Source organism: Hippocampus bargibanti, linkage group LG04 (genome assembly GCF_051943395.1).
Source record: "Hippocampus bargibanti isolate YZ-2025 linkage group LG04, ASM5194339v1, whole genome shotgun sequence".
NCBI classification, from domain to species: domain Eukaryota; kingdom Metazoa; phylum Chordata; class Actinopteri; order Syngnathiformes; family Syngnathidae; genus Hippocampus; species Hippocampus bargibanti.
The window spans coordinates 15,397,390-15,424,152 of NC_142737.1; the positions used below are offsets into that span (position 1 = coordinate 15,397,390).

A 26,763-nucleotide genomic window follows, 5' to 3' on the forward strand; every position below is an offset into this window, starting at 1 on the left:
ATTAAGGTCATTTAATAACAAGTCATTAAAAAAATAATTTGCTTCTGATTCGGACATCACCCCGGAAATAGAAAACTGGTGTCACACAAAAATATTCCCCATGTACGTTATAAGAGACAGGGAAATTAGTTTAGTAAAAATAATGGTCAGTTTTCGTTGCTTATTTATGTTAGATTAAATAATCTAGATGTCTGATTTAGGCAGTGAATGGCAGGTGCAACGCCGACGAAAGGGCGCATCCAGAAACTTCAAGTCATTACAAATGTCGCCAACACGTTGCAATGAGCCACTGGATGTTGGGAAAACCCTTAAAAGGATCAAAGAAATCGTGTAAGGTTACTAGTTATAATTAAGCTAAACACAATATGTTTTGTTAAAACTATTTCAGACTTTTATGGAAAAATTGTCTCGTTTTTTCAGGGCTGAAATGAGATGTGAGGAGTTTTGGAATGAATGGAAAGGTGAGTTCCCTGTAAAGTGTCCTTGAGAGCTTTGAAAGGCGCTTAAAATGAAATGTATTATTATTATTATACACTGAATAATAACAATCCATATTTAACAGCAAGTGTTTTACTAAAAGGCCAAAACAGCAGAATCGAACCACCGTTGTTGTCTCCAATATTATCGCCACTCTTCTCTCCAGAGCAGATGTTGGGGGCAGTAACGTTGAACCAAAAAGACACGGAAGAGTGTTTGGATACCAAAACATGTTCACTTGAGTGTGTATGTTATGGGCTGGGCACCTTTTCCTCGTGCGTGTCTGCTCGTTATCAGCTTGCTATAATGCTTCTTCTCCTGGAAGCAACAAAGGTGAAAATATATGTTAATTTTGTGTTCCATGTAATGTCATATACTGTACATATTTGCAAACATACTAATGTAACTAAATGTGCCTTTGCCAGATTCCATTGAAACACTGTCTAGTTTTTGATCCCGCTTTCTCGCCTGGAGAAAAAGATGTACTCCGGGGGTTAGGCCTGACTGTACTTACAGAAAATGAGGTCATTATATTTAGGCAATGATAGTTTTTTTTTAGTAAAAGTAAATTCGTCAATATTGTTAACTTCATTTTTTTCACTTGATGAAATGCAGGAGGGGAAGCGATTGGCGACAAAACCCACGGTCTTTTATCTCGTGCATTGTGGGAAAGCCCTATATAACAACCTCCTGTGGAAGAACTGGAGTCCGAAATGTCTGCCATTTGTGGTTATAATTGGAAACAGCTTCAAGGGCATGAGAGAGAGGTTTGTGGAAGACATGTTGGAATGGAAATCATTTGACGTGATATTTATAAGTAATTTTCCCGTTTCAACAGGATGATCGAAAGGGAGTTCAAACGAGACTACAGCTACATCAACCAGGCAGTGATGATGTGCGAGGAGAGACAATTGGCCTGTCCATCTCATCTGACGGATGTCTTTTGTGACACTGCACTCATAACCTTTAATTCTAGCACAGTAAACACCCTCAACCAGTCAACCTGGATAGAGCCACCTGAACCACAATATCAGCACTGCGCTGATTTGGAAATAATACTCAGAGAATCTCAGAATGGAGAAAGCACGTGAAGTATGGGATTCACTTACTTTGATCAACCTTGTCCCAAAAGGACAGGAAGGTGATGTGGCTGCTGTCCACCTGAAGGACTTTATAGCCAACGCCGTGTCTGGCTGTCCACCTTATTGATTGGAATAAAAACTTCAACCTGTGTTCTGTACTTTATCCCAACTCCACAAAGGCCCACATTTGCCCAATACGACATTTTACAATCCACTTTTCCTCACAATGGTCGTTGGCAGGGTACACCCTGTACAGTATTGGTTGCGATCCAATCTCAGGGCACACACAAACAACAATTTGCATTCACAATCACACCTAAGGACAATTTAGAGTTCCATGAACCTGCCATGCATGTTTTTGGAATGCAGGAAGAAACCGGAGTACCCGGAAAAAAAACATAGCCACATGCAGATAATTTCAAATTCCACATTTGAAAGGTCAGACAATCAGACCCTGCACCTCAGCATTGTGAGGTGGAGGTGCTAACCAGTTGACCACCGTGCCGCACCCAACCTAATCTGTAAGTAAAAAATATTGACTCATTGAAGCCATCAATGTGGCAAAGTGGGCTACAACTGTCTGGAACTGAGCACCATGGCAAACAAACTGGCTGAAGACTGGACGCCCTGGGGAAATCTATGCAATTGTCTGATAATATGCATACTTGACACAAATGTTTATCGAGTTGAAGAAGGCTGTTATGCTAAATATTTGCAAAAAAAACAAAGACTTGAAAGTATTAGCAGTTGTTTTGATTCCATTCTTGGCACGCTTTGCCATTTCTGGCATTGTACAAATAGGTGGGGTATAATCTGTATACCCGTTTTATGCGTTAGACAGGAGTAGGAATAAGTGGGTGTGTTGGCACCTGTAATTACAGTTAACGTTTGATCACAAATTTTCACTTTAAAATTTGAACGTGTGTATTTCTGGTTTATAAAGAACTTTAAAGCGACTGGAAGTTGTTGATTTCTCAAACATATCACAGTCAGTCTTTTGACAGTTTAGTTTTGTAGAAAGTGGTTATAATAAATTTGATGAATACAATCCAACAGGAATTTTAAATGTATACATGTATGTATTAAAACAAAAAAAGGTATACTGTACTTAACTCATTCACTGCCATTCACAAATTTATTCGGGAATTGAAAATTTGACAGAGTGCCATTCCCGAATTTGTTTGGATTTTGTTTTTTCATGCTTTGGTGCCGATAAAGCGCTGGCCATGGCCTCTGAAAATGTTTTTTTCTTTTTCACAAGCGGGCAACATTTCCCTTTTTTTCCATGTTAGCGCTTTGTTCCAGCTTCAGCTGTGGTTTAAGCGCTTTATAAAACATGTATGTACATGTATTGCATTGTGTTTTGGACAGCTGCCCTCATTTCAAGCTCATATAACTTCAGACCCATATAGTTTAGGAATTAACACTTTACTCGTGAAAAAAGAGCCTAAGGTTTCTGAGGCTGTATTGAATGTTTATGTAGTACTAAAACTCAATATTCTGTGGGTCCTGGGATTCAAGTGACAATGACAAAAACACTGGCACTGGAGTGGCCACATTTTTGCACGTCTGGCAGTGAATGAGTGAATTAAATCCACCCATTCATCCAATTGAAGGACACACTAGCATTAGCATTCTCATATATGGACACTTTAGAAGAATAAATTAACATGTATGTTTTGGTGATGCTGGAGGAAGCTGCAGTATCAGGAGAAAGCCTTTCGTGTATGTGGAAGAGCTTGGCAGAGATTTGAATCCCAAAGTTCATCAGAGTAACTGTCCATCTTCAAACTATTTACCTGAGCAATGTTTTTTTTTTTGGTAAAAATGTGAATGCTAAAAAGATTCAAGTCAGTTGAAAAGGGAAAAAGCCCCATGGTAAAAAGTTTATTGTTAAAAGAAAAGTAGCGCTGAGGCATACAAACATACCCCAGCATGCATACATTGTAAAGCTCAGCACGTCTCAGTTTATCTTTCAGTGGGTTGCTACTCTAATTTCCTTGGTCTGATGTTTTCAAACTGAATCGGTTCCGTTTACAGATATGTTTTCCACACCATTGCTTCCTGATTCACCAGCTGCGGTCATGCTTGAGACAACATCTGCCCATGTCCCTTGACTCTTCGGGCTCCCAGTAACTTCATCTGTCTTCGTCACATTTTGTTGGTCACACGGCATTTCCTCAGTGGCTTCTACCCCATTTGTTGCAGTTGAGTCATCTTGACCACAATCCTCCATTTTGATTTCAGCATCCAAAACCACCCTTTGTCCAGGTTCTGCCTCGCCACCGTCCACTTCTGATTTCTCCTCGACCATGTGCCCATTCGCTGCACCGACGCTGTTGATTGAAGTTTCTTCCACTCGCTGAGTCTCTGTAATTTTCTCCACAAACAGGCTTTCTCTTTTCAGAACTTTCTCGCTGCTTCCTTTTTCTTGAGCATCTTGAGCCAGCACCTCTTGCCCGTTCATAACCTCAAATAGCTCATTAGCTGCTTTAGCTGCCAGCTCTTTTGCCACGGCCGCCTTCAGTTCCTTATGTTTCTGCTTGTACTCCTGGAACTTGTCACTATAAAAACAGAAATTATTGAATTTATTTGAAGACAGCTCGCTATCAGAATACTGAGATTTTGTTGTTTTAAAGCAGATTAGCTTTTTCTTTTCCATGACAATAGCCATTTACCTGACTCTAATGTTCCTGATCCCAGTGACGAGAACCATCTGCTCAAGAACTGTCTCACTTGTAGGAGTTAGGCACTGGAAAAAATGTAATAAAAGGGAGAAAGAGGTGATTAAACTATCCCCTCAAATGTGAAAAGAAGTTGGTTCCTACCTCCACTGTTTGCTCCGTGACATTAGCTCCTGCCTGTCTGAGGGAGCGTTCTACCTGCACTGCCTGCTTTGTGATTGTGCAGAGAAAATCTTTACTGCATCGTGTCTGAGGGTGATCTTCATCAAACTGCGGAAGAGAAAATCTGTGCCATTCAATCCAATTCATTGTAATTGTGTTACCTAAGAGAATGATGCTCACCAAGGATGTAAAAGCGGCGAGGGCCTCCTTTTCGTGATTCATAGCAGCTCGGTAGTCTCCTTTACTGCACAGCCATTGGGACACCAGATGCTGACTGCACAAGAAAGAGGGGGAAAAAATCGTTGAAGGTTTTGGACATGACACCAACCAATGTGCTACAGCATAGGTTATTTTACGTGAGGGCAGTGTGCAGATTTTTTGGACCGAAGAAGGATGTATTGAGTTTGAGGGCGTTTTTTAAGTATTTCCCAGCTTGGTCCCCTTTTAAGAGTAAGCCGAGACAACTCTGCAAGAAGAATACTTTTATAAATAATTAGAAGAGTGATAGGTTCAGGATAACCACAATATTCTGAAATAACCTACATCGAGCCTGGCAATGTATGGGTGGTCCTCTCCGTGGATGGTAAGCAGAAGTAGACGTGCTCTGAGCAGGCACTTCTGGGCCAGGTTGGTCTCCCCTCCAGCACAGACGTATACAGCCAATAGGGCCTAGAACACAGGTGTCGAAATCAAGGCCCGCGGTCATATCTGGCCCGCCACATCATTTTATTCGGCCCACGAAAGCAAATCAAACTTGTGAAATTCCATGATGCTTGCTAAAGTGCGAATTTTTAAATTGTCCCATGTTGAAAACTAGTTATTCACTAATTGTTGTACACTCTATATGGAATATGTGGAGGGGATTAAACATTCTAATGACTTCCACAAGTTCATAACTACACCCGAAAGGAATATGTAACTACAACGTGGCCCGCGGCAAAAAAAAATGAGCCGAGAGAAACAGACATTTAAAGGACAACCGACACCATTTTTTTTGTTTCCTAACTGACATCAGAAAACCGTTTAATAGCATCTAAAATACCCAAAACACGCAGGCTGATATTTTTAGTCCAGACATCGGCAACCCGGTGCTCCGGAGCCGCATGTGGCTCTTTCACCCCCCTGCTCCGGCTCCCTGCGGCTTTAGAAAATAAATAATGAGTATTTAATTCAATGTATATTATTTTAGTTCGTTCGTGTTTAAAATGTAATTCTCAATTTGAAGATTATGGTGATTATAAATAATACAAAATAAAACGTATTCATTTTTTTTTGTCGCTCATAATATACGTCACAACCATCGACAGTGGACGTATATCCAGTCACAGCCGCCAAATTGCGCACGATTTCTTGAATTTTTTGACCCCCAGGTCGGCCAACTATGGATAAATCTAAGAAAAGTGTCTGAAGAAAACAGAACGTTTAATGACACGTGGGCAGATTCGTTCGCCTTAACTGCTGACGAGACGGGTTTATGGTATGCTTAATATGTCATGAGAAGTTAGCAAACAACAAAAAGTCAAATGTCGCAAGACATTTCCAGAACAAACACACAGCTTTTGCTCAAAAATATCCGGATGGAGATGAGAGAAAAAGAGCCGTTTCGGAACTGACGCGGAAGGCTGATCAGAGCAAAAATAATTTTATGAAGTGGATGAATTCTACAAATTCAGCTACATATGCTAGTTTTGTGGCCGCTCAGGAAATAGTCAGGTACGGGAAGCTGTTCACAGACGGAGAATATATAAAAGAATCATTCATTAAGATGTCAGAACATCTATTCACAGACTTGTAATTGTCTTGGTGCAACACATAACGATTCACCATCGCGTTATTTATGTGTTTTCCTTCTAATTTCGCCATCAACACGGATCAACATGAAGTTTTCAGACCAAACAGAGTACCGCAAAATGCATTGTGTGTCGCTTTCTCGGTCAGGGGCGTTCCAAACGTGCCGTTACGTGGGGATCGTCATCAACTCGAAAACGAGACTTCCGGAATATTCAGCGTGAGTCTTAAAACATAAAATATAGCTATATGCGGTGGAATCTTTGTAAAATACGCTCAGTAGAAGTCATATGAAGTGATTTTACAAATTATGGACACAACTTGTCCGGAAGCGTCGGTTGTCCTTTAAATCAAGACAAAAATCATTGTCACCCTATGTCTCTGTACAAATACACCAGATGATTTGATTTGGTTATTTAACAAATATCATAACGGATGAAAAAGGACGTTTTTCTTCCACTTACATATTGATGGATAGTAATGGGGTGGTCAAACCCGAGCACCCTTTCACTGATGACCACTGCTCTCAATTGGACACTGCGCGCCTTTGGAACAAAGAAAGGTGTTTAAGAACAATTCTCCAGAAAATGTTACCGCTAAATCAAGTGCTGATACTGTATTGTAGTTATGTGGTGATCGAATTTTAATTTGGGTACTCACACTGTTATACACAATAAATTATGTTAAGTTGTGAATTAATGGGAAAAACAATTACATTTGGTGATGATAAGGTGTAGTGAAATAGCACAATGGTCCATAAAATCCCATCACAGGACCTTCATGCATTCAAAATTCCATCAGTAAAATGCACTTACTATTTGTCTTTAGCATACACTCCCCATTCCATAACCCCCATGGCAATACCAGCGAGGCAATCCACCCACAGTTAAAGATGTTCAGTGTGAAGGTCGAGTTGTTCTTTTGCTTACACACGGTATGCGGTTATGAGACCAGTTGGATATACAGCTAAATTCTTTTAAATGCCTCTTGAGACTGCAGTTTAGAAAAATGAGCTTTTACTTGACAAGCAACAACTCCCGCTGACTACTTGGGTAGTCAGCGTGCCAGCCACGTGGTCTCAAAACTTGCAACATTTTTGTTATGGTGCTGTGATTGTTTAAGAATGGCATTTTATAGTGGACAATGACAAAAGTTGCAACTTACCTCAGCAGTTTTGCCCTGCAGAAATGCTAACTTGGCCAGCATGCTGTGGCAATAACATGCCTCAGGATGGAGATCGTCACACACTCTACCATACAAATACGCAGCATCTTTTAGTTTTTCATGGGCTGATTCCAACAGGCCTGTTGTTGGGAACAACATGAACTTTGCAGTTAAACGTTCGAGACTGTAAACAAAAACCAAAGTTCAGGTGGACTGTCCCACCTTTCTCAAAACAGGCCTGTGCAGCACGAAATGCCTTTGAGGCATCTGTAGTGGGCATCTGAATGTGTTTGACAACAGGGAAGATGTTGATAATGTCGTCTGGTCCAATGGGAGCTTTGTTGTGGCTGTCGAATGAGTAGTCCCGTAATCTCAGCTGGTGGCAAAACAGAATAAACATCAATGAACAAACAGCTGAATTCTGTGTTGATCAAAATTATGACAGGTTGTGCTTTGGCGGTGCTTTTGGCAGTTTATTAGCCGATTTAATAAAAAAAGTATTTTCTGATTTTTATCCATCCTAACTTTATAAAACGGTGAGGGCCATCATGGCTCAAGAAAAAGCCCGTTGCATTTTAGTGTAAATCTAAGCTAAGGACCATTGCATTGCAATGCTGGCACTAACAAGAACATAAATTGCTTTCACATCATTCTATGGGACCCTCAACTGCCACCAACAGATATACGTATTTGCGCATAATTGGCATTATCCATCATGTTGAAGTAATATAAATACTTCTTTCATGTTAATTTTGTCAATGATAAGTGCATCTCCCAGCATTCGCATGTGATCCTATTGGATTTTTTTAAGTTGCACAGTCACATCTGACAACTATGGTTGTTTTGATGTGCCAGTTATCAATCTAAGAAATTTCCAAACAGATGATTTTTTTTTACAACAGTGGTCTTTTGTTTTTTTCTTATACATACCTGTACTCCAGTCTTTAAACAGAACTCTCTTAGCAGGGAGATCTTTTGAAGCTTGCAGCGTTCAACCAGTTGGTTCAGGCCAGAACTGTCAAAAAGAAAAATAGCAGTTGTTGTAACATTAACAACAGGCCTTTTGCATGACAAACTCTGCCAGAACAAACAAAAAAAATGCCTTTTACCCAAGACTGTCAGAGAGGCTGTATGTTTCAACAGCATCCTGGCAGACCTGGTTCCACAGCTCGCTCGCAGTGAGCGTGCTCCAGGGTGTACTCTCAGAGGCTCCAGGTCCTCTGCCACGTCGCCTTGACTTCTTTTTTGTTTCCTCTCCCACTGCGGTGGATGTGAAGTGAGGAACCAACAGGCAGCACAGGAAGTGACTGACAGCTGTAGCAAGACAAGGCATATCCACCCCCTGCAACGATTTAAGTTTAAAATCGCAGCTATTTCTTGATGCACGTGAATACAGTATATAACAGAGTAATTCAAAGCAATTAAAAGTACCTGAAGGAAACTGTTGAAGACTCTTCTTGTTGAGCGCATTAATATTTCACTCGTGACTGTTCTCTGGTGAAAGCATAAGGAATTTCAGCAAATAGGTTTTGGAAAGCATTTACTTTATAAAGTCTAACTGAATTGTGTTTGCTAAACATACCATTAAATGCCTTAGGCGCTCCTTATGTTTTGACCGGTTGATGGTTTTGATCACATGGCCCAGATAGCGTAGGTTGACGCCCTTCTCGTGTAGTGCTGCCTTTAGAGAAGCGCCATCCATTGGGGTCTCATTGCTTTGTAGACAAAACTCCACCTGCAAATATGCAATTATTATAATATAATATTATGCATATATATTAATTTGTTTTATTTGAAGCAGATAGACTGTGCCTATCCAACCATGGAGCTTTACACATTATGGGAGCTTTACACATAATGAATGGATGTACATACAAAGGCTGGTATCTGATGAGTGATCATGAAAGCCGCAGCTTCTCGTAGTAACTTTTCATGCATTTGTACTGACTCACTTTCATTGTTGGGGAATGATACTCCTGAGTACACAGAACAAAAAAACTATGATGCTGAGGCAAAATTGATTGCTTTTATCGATATATTCCAGTTTTGACTTGGTACCTGAAGAGAAGACATTGGGGCAAAATCGCATTTCAAAGATGATTTCACTCAAGGAGCCCACTTCCTTACAAGCAGCCCGTACTGCATCAGTGGCTCGAGAGTCACCTGCAAAGACAATTCTGTGTGTAAATTGTCAAGTTTCCACTGACTACGCGTTTTTATTTTAATCAATGTGACTTCTTACAAGCTGTGGCACATTCTTCAAAGCCTCCATTTTTATCCAATTTCTCCTTGACAAGCTGTGTGAACTGGGCGTGTCTAAAATATGACCCATACACAACTTTAATCCAAAAAAAAAAAGAAAAAAAAAGAAAAATAGCCTCCATATAATTCAAGATAACTCACTTGTACTGGATGAAGAGCTGCATCAACTCTGGCCTCAGCCTACACAGGCTGTGTGGAAAACTCTTGGGAAGGCCAAAGTCTTTCTGATAATTCAGTGGCCAGACTTCATTTACACTAAGCGACTTCTCCTGAGCTCCTTTGCAGCTGTCTTTCTGCATCTCTTCTCCACATATATTCTCACCGTTGCCTTCTGGCCAATAGTTGGCATCGGCTGGGAAAGTCCGAAACACATCCAATATATAGAACCGACCGTCAGCTCCAAGTAGTCCTTGTGCATCCACCGATGTAAACAGTGGTACCCGTTGTCCATTGGGTGATAAGACAACATGTCTCTGGAGAGAAAGAGCTTTAGCGGAGTGAGCCAGGAGTTCCAGGATGCGTCTGCGATGGGGAGACTCCTGCAATCCAGCATTTACTCCGTAGAGCAACCCCCTGCACCAAGGAAAATTAGATTTATCCATTAAAGTAAATTGAATCGGAGACCTTTACCAAGGCTTTAAAACTTTCAGTACTGCGATCGATAATGGAATGGAATGTTTAGTCCATAATAAGACCCTATTAGCACAATTAAGTATAATAATATTCTTCTTTCTTCTTTTCCTTTCGGCTTTTCCATTAAAGGACAACCGACACCACCGGACAAGTTGTGTCCATAATTTGTAAAATCGCTTCAAATGACTTCTATTGAGCGGAAAATGGATGGATGGATGGATCTCATTGAAACTATTCCTGAAGCAACAAAGTTGCTCCAGCTCATGCTCACTGTTCCAGCTACTACAGCCTCAGTGGAGTGGTCATTCTCAGCACAAAAGACTGAACACAAACAGTCGAAACAGGACTCATCAAGGACGACTTTCTTCACTGCCAGTGATCTCCATTGCGACAGAGAAACTTGGACTTCATTTATAAGTAAAGGTAACACGATAATAACGTTTTTTAAATTCATTTTTTCTATGCTACAGTTTGTATACAGTATATAAAGGATGCTGACATGACATTTGAAACAAAACACGTCAATTGCCAATCAAATGGTGAATAAGCTACTCTGTGGAGTTCATATGTTTGTAAATCTGACTGTGATGACGTTAGTGCCTCACCAGCCATGAACATCACTGTCTTCAATCGATTGCAAACATTTATGCTTTCCTCTTCAGAACGTTTTGAATCATATTCATAACTGGATGAGTAACAAGAAAGCATCTTCTCTGAATCTGAAGCCATTGTTTTGATTCCAGAGCAAGGCAAGACGTCTTGGCGTAACATCACGAACAAGGAGGCTGGACCTTCTGAAACTGACCACTTCCGGGTTCAATTTGAAGTAGTTTTTGGTCACTTTAAGTCATTTTTATTGGTGTTTTACATTTGACTAAAAATATCAGCATGCGTGTTTTGGGTATTTTAGATGCTATAAAACGTTTTTCTGATGTCAGTTAGGAAACAAAAAAAGTAGTGTCAGTTGTCCTTTAAGGATAATAATAATAAATAGTCATACATTTAATTTTAAAGTGCATTTCATCACACTGTAACACGCTTTACAAGAGCTTAAAATGCAAAATAAAATGTACGCCTGAAGACAAGCATACATAATTGACATCAAAATAGATCTAAATGCAAGCATGGGTAAAAGAGACTAAAATGTTTTGAAATCATTGCAGAAGGTGAGTTTTTAGTGCTGGTTTGAAGGATTGGAAGTCGATACAGTTGCGGATGTGTTGCGGGAGAGCATTCAAGATGGTTATATTTATAATTAGGACCTGAGCCGTGAGCAACTAAACCCATTGAACGGGGTTTTCCATGGTGACTTTAAATTGATTATAAATGCATAGTCTGGATAGGCCATGCAGAAAGCCTGATTTGATATTCCAGCAATATACCACCTATAATACTTCAATTTGACCGAGATGCAGGACACCCAATTGCTACTGCTTCAAATGAGTTGAATTAAGATAATTTATAAAGAACTTTAGTTAGTAAATTGCACAGAAATAAACAACAATAAATAAAACCTACTGGACAGAATGAACGAAAGATATTGATTCATATTGAAAGGGGTGATGTCCATAGAAACAGAATGAAAATCACATACCGTGAGACAGGAGCGGTTCCATCCTCCTGCTCTGTGCCTTCCAAGCCAGGAGCTAAACCTTGGGCTGACAGGCGCACTCCTCTGTAGTCTACAATGGCTGTAGGTAGAGTGTGCAACCCATGCAGGCCCGGAAGATCAGTGTAGAGCTGCACTCCTTTCAGTTCCAGTCTCTGAGAAGCCCTGCAATTGCATAATGTGAATCAAATCATCTATGAGGAGCAAAGCCCATTGAAATACAACAGTTAATGGCTTTTACACAGGACATTGTCACTTGTATCATGTCCTGACCTGCGGCCCCTCTCCCCACCAAACACCATGCTAGCTGCCCCCTGGCTCATGAACAGTCCACCAAAAAGGAAAGCTGGATCCTCTGGGTTACCATTGACTGGCTCAGCAAAACCTTCAATGACAGTCTCGGCCCCCTGGGACACAGTCCTCACAAATGCACTGTTTACCTGAGAAAAGGATGGTAATGTGTAAATCCGAACAATAATTGCGTCTGAATTTGTGTATTTAGGTTACCTGCAGGAGAGCTCGCTCTCTTTGCAATCTCTCCTCCAGACTTGCTTGTGGACGATCTTTGGCAGCTTGCAGCTCCTCATTCCAATCTGGAGCCTGTAAAAGAGATGGATGCCGGACTCAGGATGACTTGCCTTGGAATACTATTCAGAATACTATTCAGAATTTAAACATGTTGTAAAGAACCTGGTTCGCTGGTTGATCATCTACCCCTAGCCTACTGAAGGTGTTTCTGTGGGTGCGGGTTGCACAAGGGGGGCCGAGCCAGCAAAGGGTTTGATATGGAGTAGGCGTCATGTCTACTTGAGATGTGTGGTGCCTTAAAGAAACCAGAAAGGACTCTCAAAATACACAGATAATAATATTTTGACGAGCAAAATTTTACTTTGTCGGTTAACATGGATTTGGTTTCTCAAGTACAAAAAAAACCACAAGATCTTGTCGGTTGGTTATAGCATTTCTTCTCTTTGTACCTTAAGTGACATTGAAATCATTCCCTTGATAAAAAATAAACAAACAACACACACAAATAAATAAATAAATAAATAAATAAATAAATAAATAAATAAATAACAAATAACTAAAGGAATAAACAAATAAATAAAAGAATAAATACAGAAATAAGTAAACAAGTAAATAAGAACGGGGCTCGAGCTAGTTGGTTGGCTATCTAATAACTAGCTATCGTTTTACTTATTTGAGTTATTAAGGGTTGAGTGAACGCTGGGGCGTGTGGCTGCTGCTGCTCACCTACAGACAATTGATCCTGTGACTTACAAATAAAATGTATTATTATAAATGAATAAATAAATATATTTAGGACTACATAAATATTCAATGCAGCACAAGAAACCTTAGACTCGCTTCTTTCATCAGAAAAAACAAGTTAATTCCTAAATTACATGGGTCTGGAGTTATATGAGCTTGAAATGAGTGTGGCTGTTCAAAATAAAATGCAATACATACATACATATTGGTTTGTATATGGCTTTAACAACAGCTAAAGCTGGAACAAAACGATAAGGAAAAAAGGGAAATGCCGTCCCCTTTTGGAAAGGAAAAACATTCCCAGAGGCCATGGCCAGCGCTTTATTGGCACCCTAACAAGAAAAAACAAAACCCGAACAAATTCGGAAATGGAGCTCTATGTCATATTTTCAATTCACGAATAAATTCCTGAATGGCAGTGAATGAGTTAAGTGGCTGTTAGGATCTGGAGCCCTGCAAAAAACTGTATGTTTGTGTCTTTTGTCAAATAAAAAAAGCTAATGTTATTCTGTGGTGCCTCTGTCTTGCTGCTGATTTCAGAACCTGCTATTCACCACTGCAGTTTTTATGAAAATACAAATGTTGGGTGTTTTTCTATTTCACACACTTGTAGTTTTACCTGTTTTTAGTAAAAGCGAGTTTGAAGGCGGGGCTAATGTGACAGAGCAGGTCAGTGAAGCAGTGGCAAACTGGTGATGATTGGGAAGGGCGTGGATCAAATGCTTCTGGTGTAGATCTGAGATGAATTAAGACAAGAGTTAATTTATGTGATCTTAGATAATTACACCATAGAACTGAAAATAATGTGAAATTGTTACCTGTTAACAAAGAAACCTTTCGGACATGATGTGACGTCACACCTTTGTCCCTCTGTCGTCACCACAGTAATGTACAGAAAGTCTCCTTGCAGTTTCCTGTGTCCTGGAGGAGGGTCCCAAGAGCTAAGAGACAAGTCTCTAAGGGAGCTTGGGACCTAATGACAGCAAAATTCAGCAGGTTATGAGTTAAATATAAAATGGTGCCATTAAATTTAATGTATCGGTACATCACCAACCTGTGGCTGGGAGCTATGTGGTAGGAGGGCCATCAGTGGACGGTCGGAGGAACCAGGTAGGAGGTACTCAGGGGGTGTGCAATCATTGTTGGCTGCTTCTGGTTTGGGGTTGCTTGCAGAGCGTTTCAGGCTCTTTGCAGTTGGAATGTTTGTTTCTGAAGCAGCAATAAATATTATATAAATACTATTTTAGGGTTGATGTTATTCCCGCAATGACCTTCTGAAATGAATACACAGTGAAGTGTGTATGGCTACCTGATGTTTGTGCATGCGTAAGTGTTTCCAGTAAGCTCGGTGAACGTCCTTCTCTCAGGGCATCCTGAGGTCCAGATGCTCTCAAAATTTCAAGGACCTGAGCCAAATGTTGCCTTGCTGAGCGGGCAGTGAACGGTTCTGGATGGTACAGTTAGTGGAAAAGTCACATTAACCTTCATGAAACTGATCTGTAAAGTACAGTGGAGTAAACATTTGTTTGTGAGCAAATCAAAATCATATAAGCTATTGCATATTTATTTCTGACAGTGTACCCCTAAAGGAAAACCGTGACTGCAAATTAGTGGTTGGTGAGAGTGTAGCCAGACAGCATAGGTTGGTGGTGTGTAGGATGATGCTGGCAGTGAGGGAGATGAAGAACCCAAAGGCTGAAGTGAGGACAAAATGGTGGAAGTTGAAAAAGGAAGAGTGTTGCATGACATTTAGGAAGAAGGTAAGGCAAGCACTGGGTGGGCAAGAGGTCCTTCCAGGTGACTGGCAAACTACAGCGAACATAATCAGAGACACAGGTCGGAAAGTACTTGGTGTATCAAGTGGAAGAAGGGTAGATAAGGAGAATTGGTGGTGGAATGGGGAGGTGCAGGAGTGTATACAGGGAAAGATCGATGAGAAGGTTTCTTCAGCCGTCATCTGTACAAAAGTGAAGGTTTCGGACGTTTCGCCTCCTATCCAAGAGGCTTCGTCAGCGAACTAAAGTCTGACTGGTCGTATCGGCCCCATTTATATATCCCTAATGTCCAGACCTGGTGGCGCCGGACACAGCTATGATAGGTCATATAAGCTATTGCATATTTATTTCTGACAGTGTACCCCTAAAGGAAAACCGTGACTGCAAATTAGTGGTTTAGTAGCTTTTAGGTGCAAATGTACTGCCGATTGAGGCCCACTAGTATTATCCCTGCGATGTTGATAAAGTCTTTTTTTGAGAATTTGTTGAGTCTCCCCAATGTACTGCTCTTTACAATTTTCATACTTACAATGTATGGAATAAACTACATTACTTTGTTTTTCATTTGGTAGCCTATCTTTTGGATGCAGCCTTAACGTGTTTATCGGTTTGAAATAAGTAGGAATTTTATGTTGCCAAAGGACTCTTTGTAATTTTTCAGAAACTCCTGCAGTACGGTACTGCTACTCCTCTCCTTTTAGAATCTTGAGAATTATTGGTTTCGTTCGCTATTCTTTCTTTCTGACATTTGTTGAATGACCACTGAGGGTACCCACAGTTAGTGAGTGCTCTCCTGATATGTTTTGACTCCTTTTCTCTACCTTCAGTGCTAGTTGGTATTAGTTTAGCCCTATGCTGGAGGGTTCTGATAACTCCTAGTTTATGTTGTAAAGGGTGGTTAGAGTCAAAAAGTAAGTATTGGTCAGTGTGCGTAGCCTTCCTAAAGACTTCTGTTTTTAGCGCTCTGTCCTCTTTTATAATTACTTTACAATCCAAGAAGGCTAGTTGGTTCTCTTGAATGTCCTCACGAGTAAATTTAATGTTGAAGTCTACAGAGTTGAGATGATCTGTGAAGGATTGAATTTCTTGTTTCTTAATTATGACAAAAGTATCGTCCACATATCTAAACCAGTGTCTAGGTTTTGTCCCTGGGAAGGATGTGAGGGCCTGTTTCTCCATCTCTTCCATGTAAAGATTAGCCACTATGGGTGAAACTGGTGAGCCCATAGCACAACCATGGATTTGTTTATAAAATTTTTCCCGAAATTGAAAATACGTAGTATTAAGGCAGATTTCTAATAATTGGCAGATGTGATCCGGTTTCAGTTTGGTTCTTTCATGCAGAGAAACATCCGCCAGCAGCCTCGTCCTCACCACTGAGACTGCTGCTGGGGTTGGGACAGATGTAAAGAGAGAAGTCACATCGTATGATGCCAAAGTTTCCTCAGGTTCCAATATGAGGTCTTTGATCCTCTCTACAAACCCTGTGGTGTTCTCTACGTGGTATTCCGTGTTACCAACCAACGGAGCTAAAATAGTTTTTAAATATTTGGCTACATTGTATGTAGAGGAGTCAATGCTACAAACAATGGGTCGGAGGGGGAACCCTTCTTTATGTATTTTTGGCAGGCCATAGATACATGGCGTGGCCTCTCCGGGTATAATCTAAAATACATCTGTTTGTCTATATGTTTTCCTTTCTCTAGCTTTTGGAGACAGTCAATCATTTCTTTCTTGTATCTATTGGAAGGGTCCCTTTTTAGTTGCTCATACGTGTTAGAATCACTGATTAACCTATTTATTTTGTCTTCATAATCCAATGTGTTGAGCAGCACTGTGCATCTGCCCTTGTCTGCTGGCAAAATAGTAATATTTTTGTCTTTTTGTAGAGTAGTTAACGCCTTTCTCTCTTCTAATGTTATGTTGGACGGAGGAAGTTTGGCACTACTGAGAAGAGCTGATATTTTAATGCGTAGATCATCTGCCTCTGCATACGAAAGTTTGTTATTTTTAATAGCCGATTCAGTAGCTGTGATATAATCTATTGTAGGTATAGTTTTAGGAGTCACTGAGAAATTTAAACCTTTGGTAAGTACCGCCTTTTCTGTCTCTGAGAGATCTCTGTCTGACAAATTTTTGATCCAATTCTCCCTTGCAAACTGTTCATACCTAATTTTACGCGTGTTTACCAGTAGCTGAGATTGTTTCAGTAAAAGTAATTTTTGAAATTTACCCTTTTGTCTCTCTTTGGTTTTGCTGTGGTGCCTCATATAACCGGATTTAGTAAATTCACACACTTCCTGATAGATTTTGTGGGTAAGATTAGTTTTTAATCGCTGATAATAAGTTTCTATTTCTGACTGTTTGTTTTTTATCTCTATGTTAAGTCTCCTAATTCGCAAATTTAGAATTTTCCTGGTATAATTTTGTTGCATTTTATCGGCTAAGTATCCGGGTTCCAGGGGTGCTTGCTTCAAGCATTTAGGAATTAACCGGCTCTGTCTACATCTAAGATTGAATCTGAGGTGGTTCTTTAAATCAGCTAATTTAAAGGAGGCCTTTTCTAAGTTACGTACCAGCAGAAGGATGTCTCTCCCAAAGTTGGCAGCAATACGTCTGTGTAAGCTCTCAGTCGTACAGGAGTGGTCCATCGATGAGAAGGTTTCTTCAGCCGTCATCTGTACAAAAGTGAAGGTTTCGGACGTTTCGCCTCCTATCCAAGAGGCTTCGTCAGCGAACTAAAGTCTGACTGGTCGTATCGGCCCCATTTATATATCCCTAATGTCCAGACCTGGTGGCGCCGGACACAGCTATGATAGGTCCCTACTCTCAGGTTGGGGGAGGCGCGGGACCCCCCCCTGTGGCCCCACTGATTGTTCCTACATTCCTGACTAACGATTGGCCTATTACACCCACTCCCCCCGGTATCACCTCATCAGCATAACGACCCTCATCAGCATTGCGAAAGTTGCCTAACCTGTTTTGCCTGAGCAGGCTATTGTATGAACGATCCAAATTGAACCTCACACCACCAGACCGGTTTAATGAAGGATTTTGTTGTTTTATAAGAATCGCCTCTTTTACCCCCCTTTCAAACCATCTATGTTCTTTCGCTAAGATTTTAACCTCATTGTCGTCAAATGAGTGGTTAGTAGCTTTTAGGTGCAAATGTACTGCCGATTGAGGCCCACTAGTATTATCCCTGCGATGTTGATAAAGTCTTTTTTTGAGAATTTGTTGAGTCTCCCCAATGTACTGCTCTTTACAATTTTCATACTTACAATGTATGGAATAAACTACATTACTTTGTTTTTCATTTGGTAGCCTATCTTTTGGATGCACTAATTTTTGCCTTAACGTGTTTATCGGTTTGAAATAAGTAGGAATTTTATGTTGCCAAAGGACTCTTTGTAATTTTTCAGAAACTCCTGCAATGTACGGTACTGCTACTCCTCTCCTTTTAGAATCTTGAGAATTATTGGTTTCGTTCGCTATTCTTTCTTTCTGACATTTGTTGAATGACCACTGAGGGTACCCACAGTTAGTGAGTGCTCTCCTGATATGTTTTGACTCCTTTTCTCTACCTTCAGTGCTAGTTGGTATTAGTTTAGCCCTATGCTGGAGGGTTCTGATAACTCCTAGTTTATGTTGTAAAGGGTGGTTAGAGTCAAAAAGTAAGTATTGGTCAGTGTGCGTAGCCTTCCTAAAGACTTCTGTTTTTAGCGCTCTGTCCTCTTTTATAATTACTTTACAATCCAAGAAGGCTAGTTGGTTCTCTTGAATGTCCTCACGAGTAAATTTAATGTTGAAGTCTACAGAGTTGAGATGATCTGTGAAGGATTGAATTTCTTGTTTCTTAATTATGACAAAAGTATCGTCCACATATCTAAACCAGTGTCTAGGTTTTGTCCCTGGGAAGGATGTGAGGGCCTGTTTCTCCATCTCTTCCATGTAAAGATTAGCCACTATGGGTGAAACTGGTGAGCCCATAGCACAACCATGGATTTGTTTATAAAATTTTTCCCGAAATTGAAAATACGTAGTATTAAGGCAGATTTCTAATAATTGGCAGATGTGATCCGGTTTCAGTTTGGTTCTTTCATGCAGAGAAACATCCGCCAGCAGCCTCGTCCTCACCACTGAGACTGCTGCTGGGGTTGGGACAGATGTAAAGAGAGAAGTCACATCGTATGATGCCAAAGTTTCCTCAGTATACAGGGAGGTGATACCGGGGGGAGTGGGTGTAATAGGCCAATCGTTAGTCAGGAATGTAGGAACAATCAGTGGGGCCACAGGGGGGGGTCCCGCGCCTCCCCCAACCTGAGAGTAGGGACCTATCATAGCTGTGTCCGGCGCCACCAGGTCTGGACATTAGGGATATATAAATGGGGCCGATACGACCAGTCAGACTTTAGTTCGCTGACGAAGCCTCTTGGATAGGAGGCGAAACGTCCGAAACCTTCACTTTTGTACAGATGACGGCTGAAGAAACCTTCTCATCGATGGACCACTCCTGTACGACTGAGAGCTTACACAGACATACAGGGAAAGAGGTTAGCAAAGAAGAAGTGGGACACTGAGAGGACGGACGAGAGTAGACAGCAGTACAAGGAGCTGCAGCGCACGGTTCAAGTAAAGGTGGCAAAGGCCAAACAAGAGGCTTATGATGACTTGTATGCTAGGCTGGACAGCAAGGAAGGCGAGACTGATCTTTACAGGCTGGCGAATCAGAGAGACAAAGATGGTAAGGACTTGCAGCAGGTTAGGGTGATTAAGGATAGAGGTGGCAATGTATTAACAGGTACCAGTAGTGTAATAGCAAGATGGAAAGAGTACTTTGAAGAATTGATGAATGAGGAAAATGAGAAGGAACAAAGAGTAGAAGACGTGACTGTTGTGGACCAAGACGTAGCAAACATAAGCAAGGATGAAGTGAGGAGGGCGCTGAAGAAGATGAAGGGGGGAAAGTCACTCGGGCCTGATGATTTACCAATCGAGGTATGGAAGTGCTTTGGAGAGGTGGCGGTGGTGTTCCTGACTGGGTTATTCAACAAGATCTTAGATTGTGAACAGATGCCTGAAGAATGGAGACAAAGTGTACTCGTGCCCATTTTTAAGAACAACGGAGATGTGCAGAGTTACTAACTACAGAGGAATAAAGTTGATGAGCCATACAATGAAACTATGGGAAAGAGTAGTTGAAGCTGGACTAAGAGCAGAAGTGAACATTTGTGAGCAGCACTATGGCTTCATGCCAAAAAAAGAGTACGACAGATGCAGTGTTTGCTTTAAGAATGCTGATAGAGAGGTACAGAGACGGTCAGAAGGAATTGCATTGTGTCTTTGTAGATCTGGAGAAGGCGTATGACGGGGTGCCCAGAGAAGAGCTGTGGCATTGCATGAGGAAGTCTGGAGTGACGGAAAAGTATGTCAGAGCGGTGCAAGACATGTATCATGAATGTAAGACAGTTGTGAGGTGTGCTGCTGCTGTGGTGGAGGAATTCAAGGTGGAGGTGGGACTCCACCAGGGGTCAGCTCTGAGCCCCTTCTTATTTGCTATGGTGATGGACAGGCTGACAGATCATGTTAGACAAGAATCTCCTTGGACCATGATGTTTGCAGATGACACTGTGATCTGTAGCGAGACCGGGGAGCAGGTGGCGGAGAAACTAGAGATGTGGAGATATGCTCTGAAAAGGAGAGGAATGAAGATCAGTCGCAGCAAGACGGAATAAATGTGTGTGAATGAGAGGGATCCAAGTGCAAGAGTGATGCTACAGGAAGAAGAGATAAAGAAGGTGGAGGATTTTAAGTACTTGGGGTCAACTGTCCAGAGTAATGGAGAGAGTGGAAAAGAGGTGAAGAAGCATGTCCAAGCAGGCTGCAGCGCCTGGAGAAAAATGTCAGGTGTGATGTGTGATAGAAGGCTTTCAGCTGGAATGAAAGGAAAAGTGTATAAAACAGTGGTGAGACCAGCCATGATGTTTGGACTGGAGACGGTGCCACTGAAGAAAAGACAGGAAGGAGAGCTGGAGGTAGCAAAGCTGAAGATGTTGAGGTTTTCTTTGGGAGTGACCAGGTTGGATAGGATCAGGAATGAGTACATTTGAGGGACAACTCAAATTAGAGGCTTTGGAGAGAAATTCATAGAGGCCAGACTGAGATGGTTTGGACATGTCCACAGGAGAGAGAGTTACTATATCGGGAGAAGGATGCTGAGCCTTGAACTGCCAGGCAGGAGACCGAAAGGAAGACCGAAGAGGAGGTTTATGGATGTTGTCAAAGAGGACATGAAGACATGAGAGAAGAGGATGCGCATAGATGGAGGACATTGATTCGCTGTGCCGACCCCTGAAGGGAAAAGAAGCAGAAATGCTTTGCATTTTAAAAGTCTACTTGGTATCCAATGACTGCTGACAAATCCCCGATTAAATCATGATACAAGACATTCCATTTGATTGCAGAAAAAACCCCGTAGATTCACATAAATCAATATATTTGCAGTAAATAAATTCTGTTCAATCAAAAGTAATGACAGCAAAAAGGTGCTGTACCCTCAACCAGACGCAGAATGGCTCCAGGTTTAAGTCCCTTGACGTTTTGGAATCCTGCCAGAGGGTCAAGGGGTACACCAGCAAAGGCCAGTGACAGGTTGGTGCGCGGAGCGACCTCATCTCTTGAGAGCAAAGTCGTTAAGGCATCTTGAACCCGCCAAAATCCATAAATCTTCACACACAAAATAAACCAGAAATGAATAGTCACACACTGACCAGACAAACCGACACACAATACTTCTCCTATATGTTAATTTAATGTTTGTTGTATTTTTCTTAAAGGACAACCGACGTCACTTTTTTATTTCCTAACTGACACCAGAAAAATGTTTCATAGCATCTAAAATACCCAAAACACGCAGTATGATATTTTTATTCAAATGCAAAACACCAATAAAAATGACTTAAAGTGTCCAAAATCTGCAAAAAAAAGATGAGCTGCGAATTGGGCATTTTCAGAAAGTCCCACCCCCGGTTCGTGACGTCAAGCCAAGACGTCTTGCATTGCTTGAGAATCAAAACAATGGCTTCAGATTCAGAGAATATGCTTTCTTGTTACACCTCCAGTTATGAATTTGATTCAAATAGTTCTGAAGAGGAAAGCATCCACGTTTGCAATCGATTAAAGAATTTATTCCATGCCATTTTGAGGCAACATTGGGGGGAAATGTCTCACCCAAAAAGAGGCAGAAAATGGCCACCGAGCTGTTGTAAGGAATGAATCAGCCCGTTTCCACAGGTTGATAAATTCCTTACATGGAGCTTGGACGCCCTCTTCTGGCTCTTTCTGGTGCAACACGAAGTTTTCAGACCAAACAAGCAGTGATGTGATGGAAGGACTGCTACAATGTGTCTTTTTTTCGGTCAGGGGCGTTCCTTCAGTGACGTCACGTACGGACTCGTCACGAACTCAAAAACAATACTTCCGGAATATCCAGCACGAGTCTTAAAACGTAAAATATAGCTATATGCGGTGGAATCTTTGTAAAATACGCCCAGTAGAAGTGATTTGAAGCCATTTTACAAATTAGGGACACAACTTGTCCGGAGACGTCGGTTGTCCTTTAAATGAACACCACTCTGACAAGGCCGATCATTCTAAAACCAAACTCTTCTCCATTACGTATGATTTCAGAACCTAATGAGATTAGATACCGAATGAGTAAAACAAGTGTGAAAGTCATGTTATGCCAGGGTAACACAAACTAAATAAAGGTAACATTTGACTTACAACCAGCTCGACTTACGACGAACTCGACTTACAACCACCCATACTTACGACCACAACCTCCAGACCCTATTTTAAAAATGTTAATTATACGCCTGGCCCCGCAACGCGCTAGCAGGCCGGCAACCTGTACGACAATTTTGGCCAGCCAGCCAGCATCTCACTCTCGCACAGCAACCGACCATGTGATGGCACCAGAGGGGGAATTTGCGAGTCATTTAACCTCTGAGGCTCAATTCAACATTTTGAATGGATTTTGACTTACGACCATTTTGACTTACGGCCATTTAGTCGGAACGGAACTCGGTCGTAAGTCAGATGTTACCTGTTCATGCAAAAAAAAAAAAAAAAATAAGACAATTCTATTTAAAAAAATACACTGTAGATATTACTTTGTACCTGAAACTCAAAAGGCTCAACTCCCGCTCCTTGGATCTTGACTGGGAATAAGGAAGTATCTTCTTGCTTGACAGCAGGAGAATCTTTTCCATGAGAAACACTGACCACATCTGTTTGGGCACAGAGACCAGTAAGCCATATCTGTCTTCATACTGTTCAGTTTATGCTACCCATTTGATATAAATAACTGGTAACAAAATTAACGAATTGAGGAACTTCTTCATTAACTCATTCACTGCCAGACGTAAAAATGTGTCCACTCCAGTGCCAGGGTTTTTGTCATTGTCACTCAAATTGCAGGACCCACAGAATATTACGTTTTAGGACTATATAAACATTCAATGCAGCGTAAGAAACCTTAGACTATCTTTATCCATCAGGAAAAACAATTTAATTCCTAAATTATATTGGTCTGGAGTTATATGAGCTTGAAATGAGGGCGGCTATCCAAAATACAATGCAATACATACATATTGGTTGATATAGCGCTTTAACAACAGCTGAAGCTGGAAAAAGTGCTAAAATGGAACAAAGGGAAATGCTGCCCCCTTGTGGAAAGGAAAAAAATATTGCCAAAGGCTATGGCAAGCGCTTTATCGGCACCCAAACAAGAAAAAACAAAAGCCAAACAAATTCGGGAATGGCGCTCTACGTCGTATTTGCAATTCCTGAATAAATTTGTGAATGGCAGTGAATGAGTTAAATGGTATGCCAAAATCTCTTGTCATGATCTGGGGCTCCGTTTCAATCCCAGTGCTGTGTAAGCCTGGAGAGCTTTGTAAATATAGCTCATCCTCATCTTATTGTTTTTCCTCACATATAAAAATAGTGCCTCAGCTGTTAACAGCCAAATAGTGCACTCGATTTTTCCTCGACAGTATCTCTTTAAACACAATTCCAATGTATTTAACTTTTAAGTTCATTACCTTTATATTTCATATTTTTTAATTGTTTGATCTTAAACACTATGGTACAATTTAAGTTCAACTTTTGTGAAATTTATTTGAACTCATTCACTCCAAGACGATGTGCAAATATTGTATGTGTCCACTCCAGTGCCAGGGTTTTTGTCATTTTCATTCAAGTTGCAGGACCCACAGAATATTGAGTTTTAGGACTACATAAACATTCAATGCAGCGTAAGAAACCTTAGAGTCTTTCCTTTAATCAGAAAAAAAATATTATTTTGAGCTTAATTGGTTGTAGAGTTATCTGCATTGAAAGTGGGGGGGGGGGGGGGGGCGGCTGTACAAAAGGTAAATGTGCCCCTTGTGAGAGGTAAAAACATTGCCAGAGGTCTGACCAAAGCTTGAAATGCACCCCCACAAGAAAAAAAAACAAGACCCAAACAAATTTGGGAATGGCAGTGAATTAGTTAATATGATGAATTCCAGAACCTTTTTTGTTTTTACTTTTCAATACAAAAGCACAGAGTTCAGGAAAATCGTTACGCTACTGTACCTATGTTGGTTTTTGGTTGTAGATGGACAGTCAGGTATATTTTTAAGCTATGATTTGGTGTAAAAAGTTTGGTGTCCACCAGTCTAAAGTCGTTGAAAAATAATGAATGAATAGTAAACATGACTCATGTTACTTGCACAAAGAGGGAGAAAAAGCAAGCCCATTGGAGGGTGAAAGTGAATTCAGGCAAATGTAAAAAAGGTGTGTCTTTGCAAACTCATACATTTACCCCCAACACACACAGGGAGAGAGAGCAGGACCTGACACGCATAACCTACAATGTGAGTAAACCTGTTGAATTTGCCTATCAGCCTTCATGTCAACTTGGGTTGAAGGGACAACCACACCCAGCAGTGGCATGTGGAGACTGCAAAGTGCTGAAACACAAACTAATACAGCGTTAGCCTTGCAGCAAAGCATGCATGTGTGCATGTGCAATCTACTACACCTTTACTAAGTACTGCACACACTCATTTAGGAGGAATGTGGCAGTTCTACAATAAAACCCTCGCTGTCAGCGTGGGAGTCCACCATTGGAAAGCACCCAGAGAACAGTTTCTCTCTTCACAATTGGTTGGAGGAAGTTCCCTCCCCTTTTCTGGAACTCAGCCATCAACCTCTTCTCCACTGGAGGTGACTTACTACTGCCGAAACATTTACGGTTGACAAGTTAATTTTTATGCCCCTAACTAAATGTGTTTAATGCTTATCCACTAGGGGGTTCACATATTATCACTTTGCTGTTGAACATTGCGCCCATACATTTTCAAGTGTAGAAAGGCCTTAGGGCACTTTCACCTGCAGACAGGCCAGTACACATTCAACTGTAACTACTCCATCCTGTCCAAGGGGAGTGGCAACGGTAAGAACATTGTGCAAGAATGAAGACTTCTTTATTCCTGCACATCAGGGTCTTTTTTCGCTGTGAGTATTTGCCTTTTGAATACCAAAAGGCAGATACTGTATACTCAGAGCGGCAGTAGCATGTTGAATGTCCCACCCCCTTTCACTCTCCAACAGGGAGGCACCAAAGAAAAAGAAGGGAAGGAAAGGAAAGGAAAAGGAAAAGACACAAGCATGTTTGCATTTCTCACCACTGGTTTTGGCTTGAGTTCTTCCCGCTGCTCCTCTCCTCACTTTGTCCTTCATGTCTGTGTGTTGATTCCTTTTTATTTTTGAACACTGGCTTCACTATGCTGAAAACTGCGGCAGTCTTGCCTCAAGCTGAAATGCAATGAGATTTCCTGAAAATGTGCTGTTGGACGACTTGTAAACCCAGCAGAATGAAAGTAAATGACTGGTAGGGCTGTGACTCCTGCCTCTTCTGTTCTGCAAACTCAACTTATCTGTTCACACTGTGTATAAAAAAAAGAAAAAGAAAAAAAGCCCCACCCTCTTGTTGCTCCACAGTCTACTCTGCGTGTCTCCCACACTTTTTTTTTGTTAGCAAGTCTGGGTGTGTCTATGCATTCTATCTGTGCTCACTTTCCTACCATGGCATGTTTCACCCCCTGGAGGAATTGTGGAAATTAAGTGCACATTTTGATTGGAAGTGGTCCGGCCTCTGTTAGCCCACGAAACAATCAATTTAAAATACTTATTGCCTACATTAGGTGACAGGTATGACTAAGTGGAGTCATATTGAAATGAAACTACGTACTTAACGTAATACTTAAATTGTTGCCTTTTCCCCCACAAATGGATGCATCTGTTTCCTTGTGATGTGGTTACTCACAGGTTACAGAGATATTCATTTACAAATAAACACCGTGAAAGACGGACAAATGTCGTTGTGTCTTGGACTCGGATTCCACAAGCAAAACCTCTCAAGGCAAGAGAAGTCACGCATGTAACACATTAAGTTCATTCTATACCAAAATATGCTAATAATGTAGGCAAGAGCTGCATAAAATAAATGAAGACTTTTATAAAACCATTGAATGTAAACATCGTTTAAAGTACAGGTACTCACCGTGGATTCCGAAAACATTTACACTCGTCACGTAGGCGTATAGGTTTGGGTGATGGAATGGCGCCTTTAATATTCCTCGTAAATGTCAGCATTACATTATTTGAACTGCAAGTTTCCAAATTCACTCAATCCTAAAATATAATAAGACCAACATCAACAATAAACACAATATAAATCGATGACTATTTATATATTTATAGTTATTAGAAGCGAATATATTACTTATAATATCCAAACTCTT

At 41.0% G+C, this 26,763-nt stretch overlaps 2 protein-coding genes across 2 annotated transcripts; one reads left to right on the forward strand and one right to left on the reverse strand.

Moving 5' to 3' along the window:
• The first annotated feature begins 93 nt into the window (after window positions 1–93).
• srrd (SRR1 domain containing) lies at window positions 94–1,709 on the forward strand. Its single transcript, XM_088994291.1, has 6 exons — window positions 94–330; window positions 421–461; window positions 644–810; window positions 903–1,001; window positions 1,093–1,244; window positions 1,316–1,709. Exons 1-6 carry the CDS (start codon window positions 188–190, stop codon window positions 1,566–1,568), a joined length of 855 nt encoding a protein of 284 aa, XP_088850417.1. The 5' UTR covers window positions 94–187; the 3' UTR covers window positions 1,569–1,709.
• Window positions 1,710–3,021: 1,312 nt separating this feature from the next.
• On the reverse strand, window positions 3,022–26,761 carry LOC148899207 (clustered mitochondria protein homolog). Its single transcript, XM_088994283.1, has 30 exons — window positions 26,745–26,761; window positions 26,523–26,653; window positions 25,645–25,774; window positions 23,090–23,199; window positions 21,463–21,634; window positions 14,443–14,580; window positions 14,188–14,342; window positions 13,952–14,106; window positions 13,753–13,869; window positions 12,552–12,684; window positions 12,369–12,461; window positions 12,135–12,301; window positions 11,847–12,026; window positions 9,761–10,192; window positions 9,600–9,673; window positions 9,416–9,520; window positions 9,233–9,333; window positions 8,940–9,092; window positions 8,789–8,851; window positions 8,467–8,699; window positions 8,288–8,372; window positions 7,580–7,733; window positions 7,358–7,497; window positions 6,658–6,738; window positions 4,949–5,074; window positions 4,762–4,871; window positions 4,586–4,679; window positions 4,388–4,513; window positions 4,238–4,311; window positions 3,022–4,123 (listed from the first exon to the last, which is right to left on the reverse strand). Exons 3-30 carry the CDS (start codon window positions 25,697–25,699, stop codon window positions 3,574–3,576), a joined length of 4,176 nt encoding a protein of 1,391 aa, XP_088850409.1. The 5' UTR covers window positions 25,700–25,774; window positions 26,523–26,653; window positions 26,745–26,761; the 3' UTR covers window positions 3,022–3,573.
• Between the last annotated feature and the right edge of the window lie 2 nt (window positions 26,762–26,763).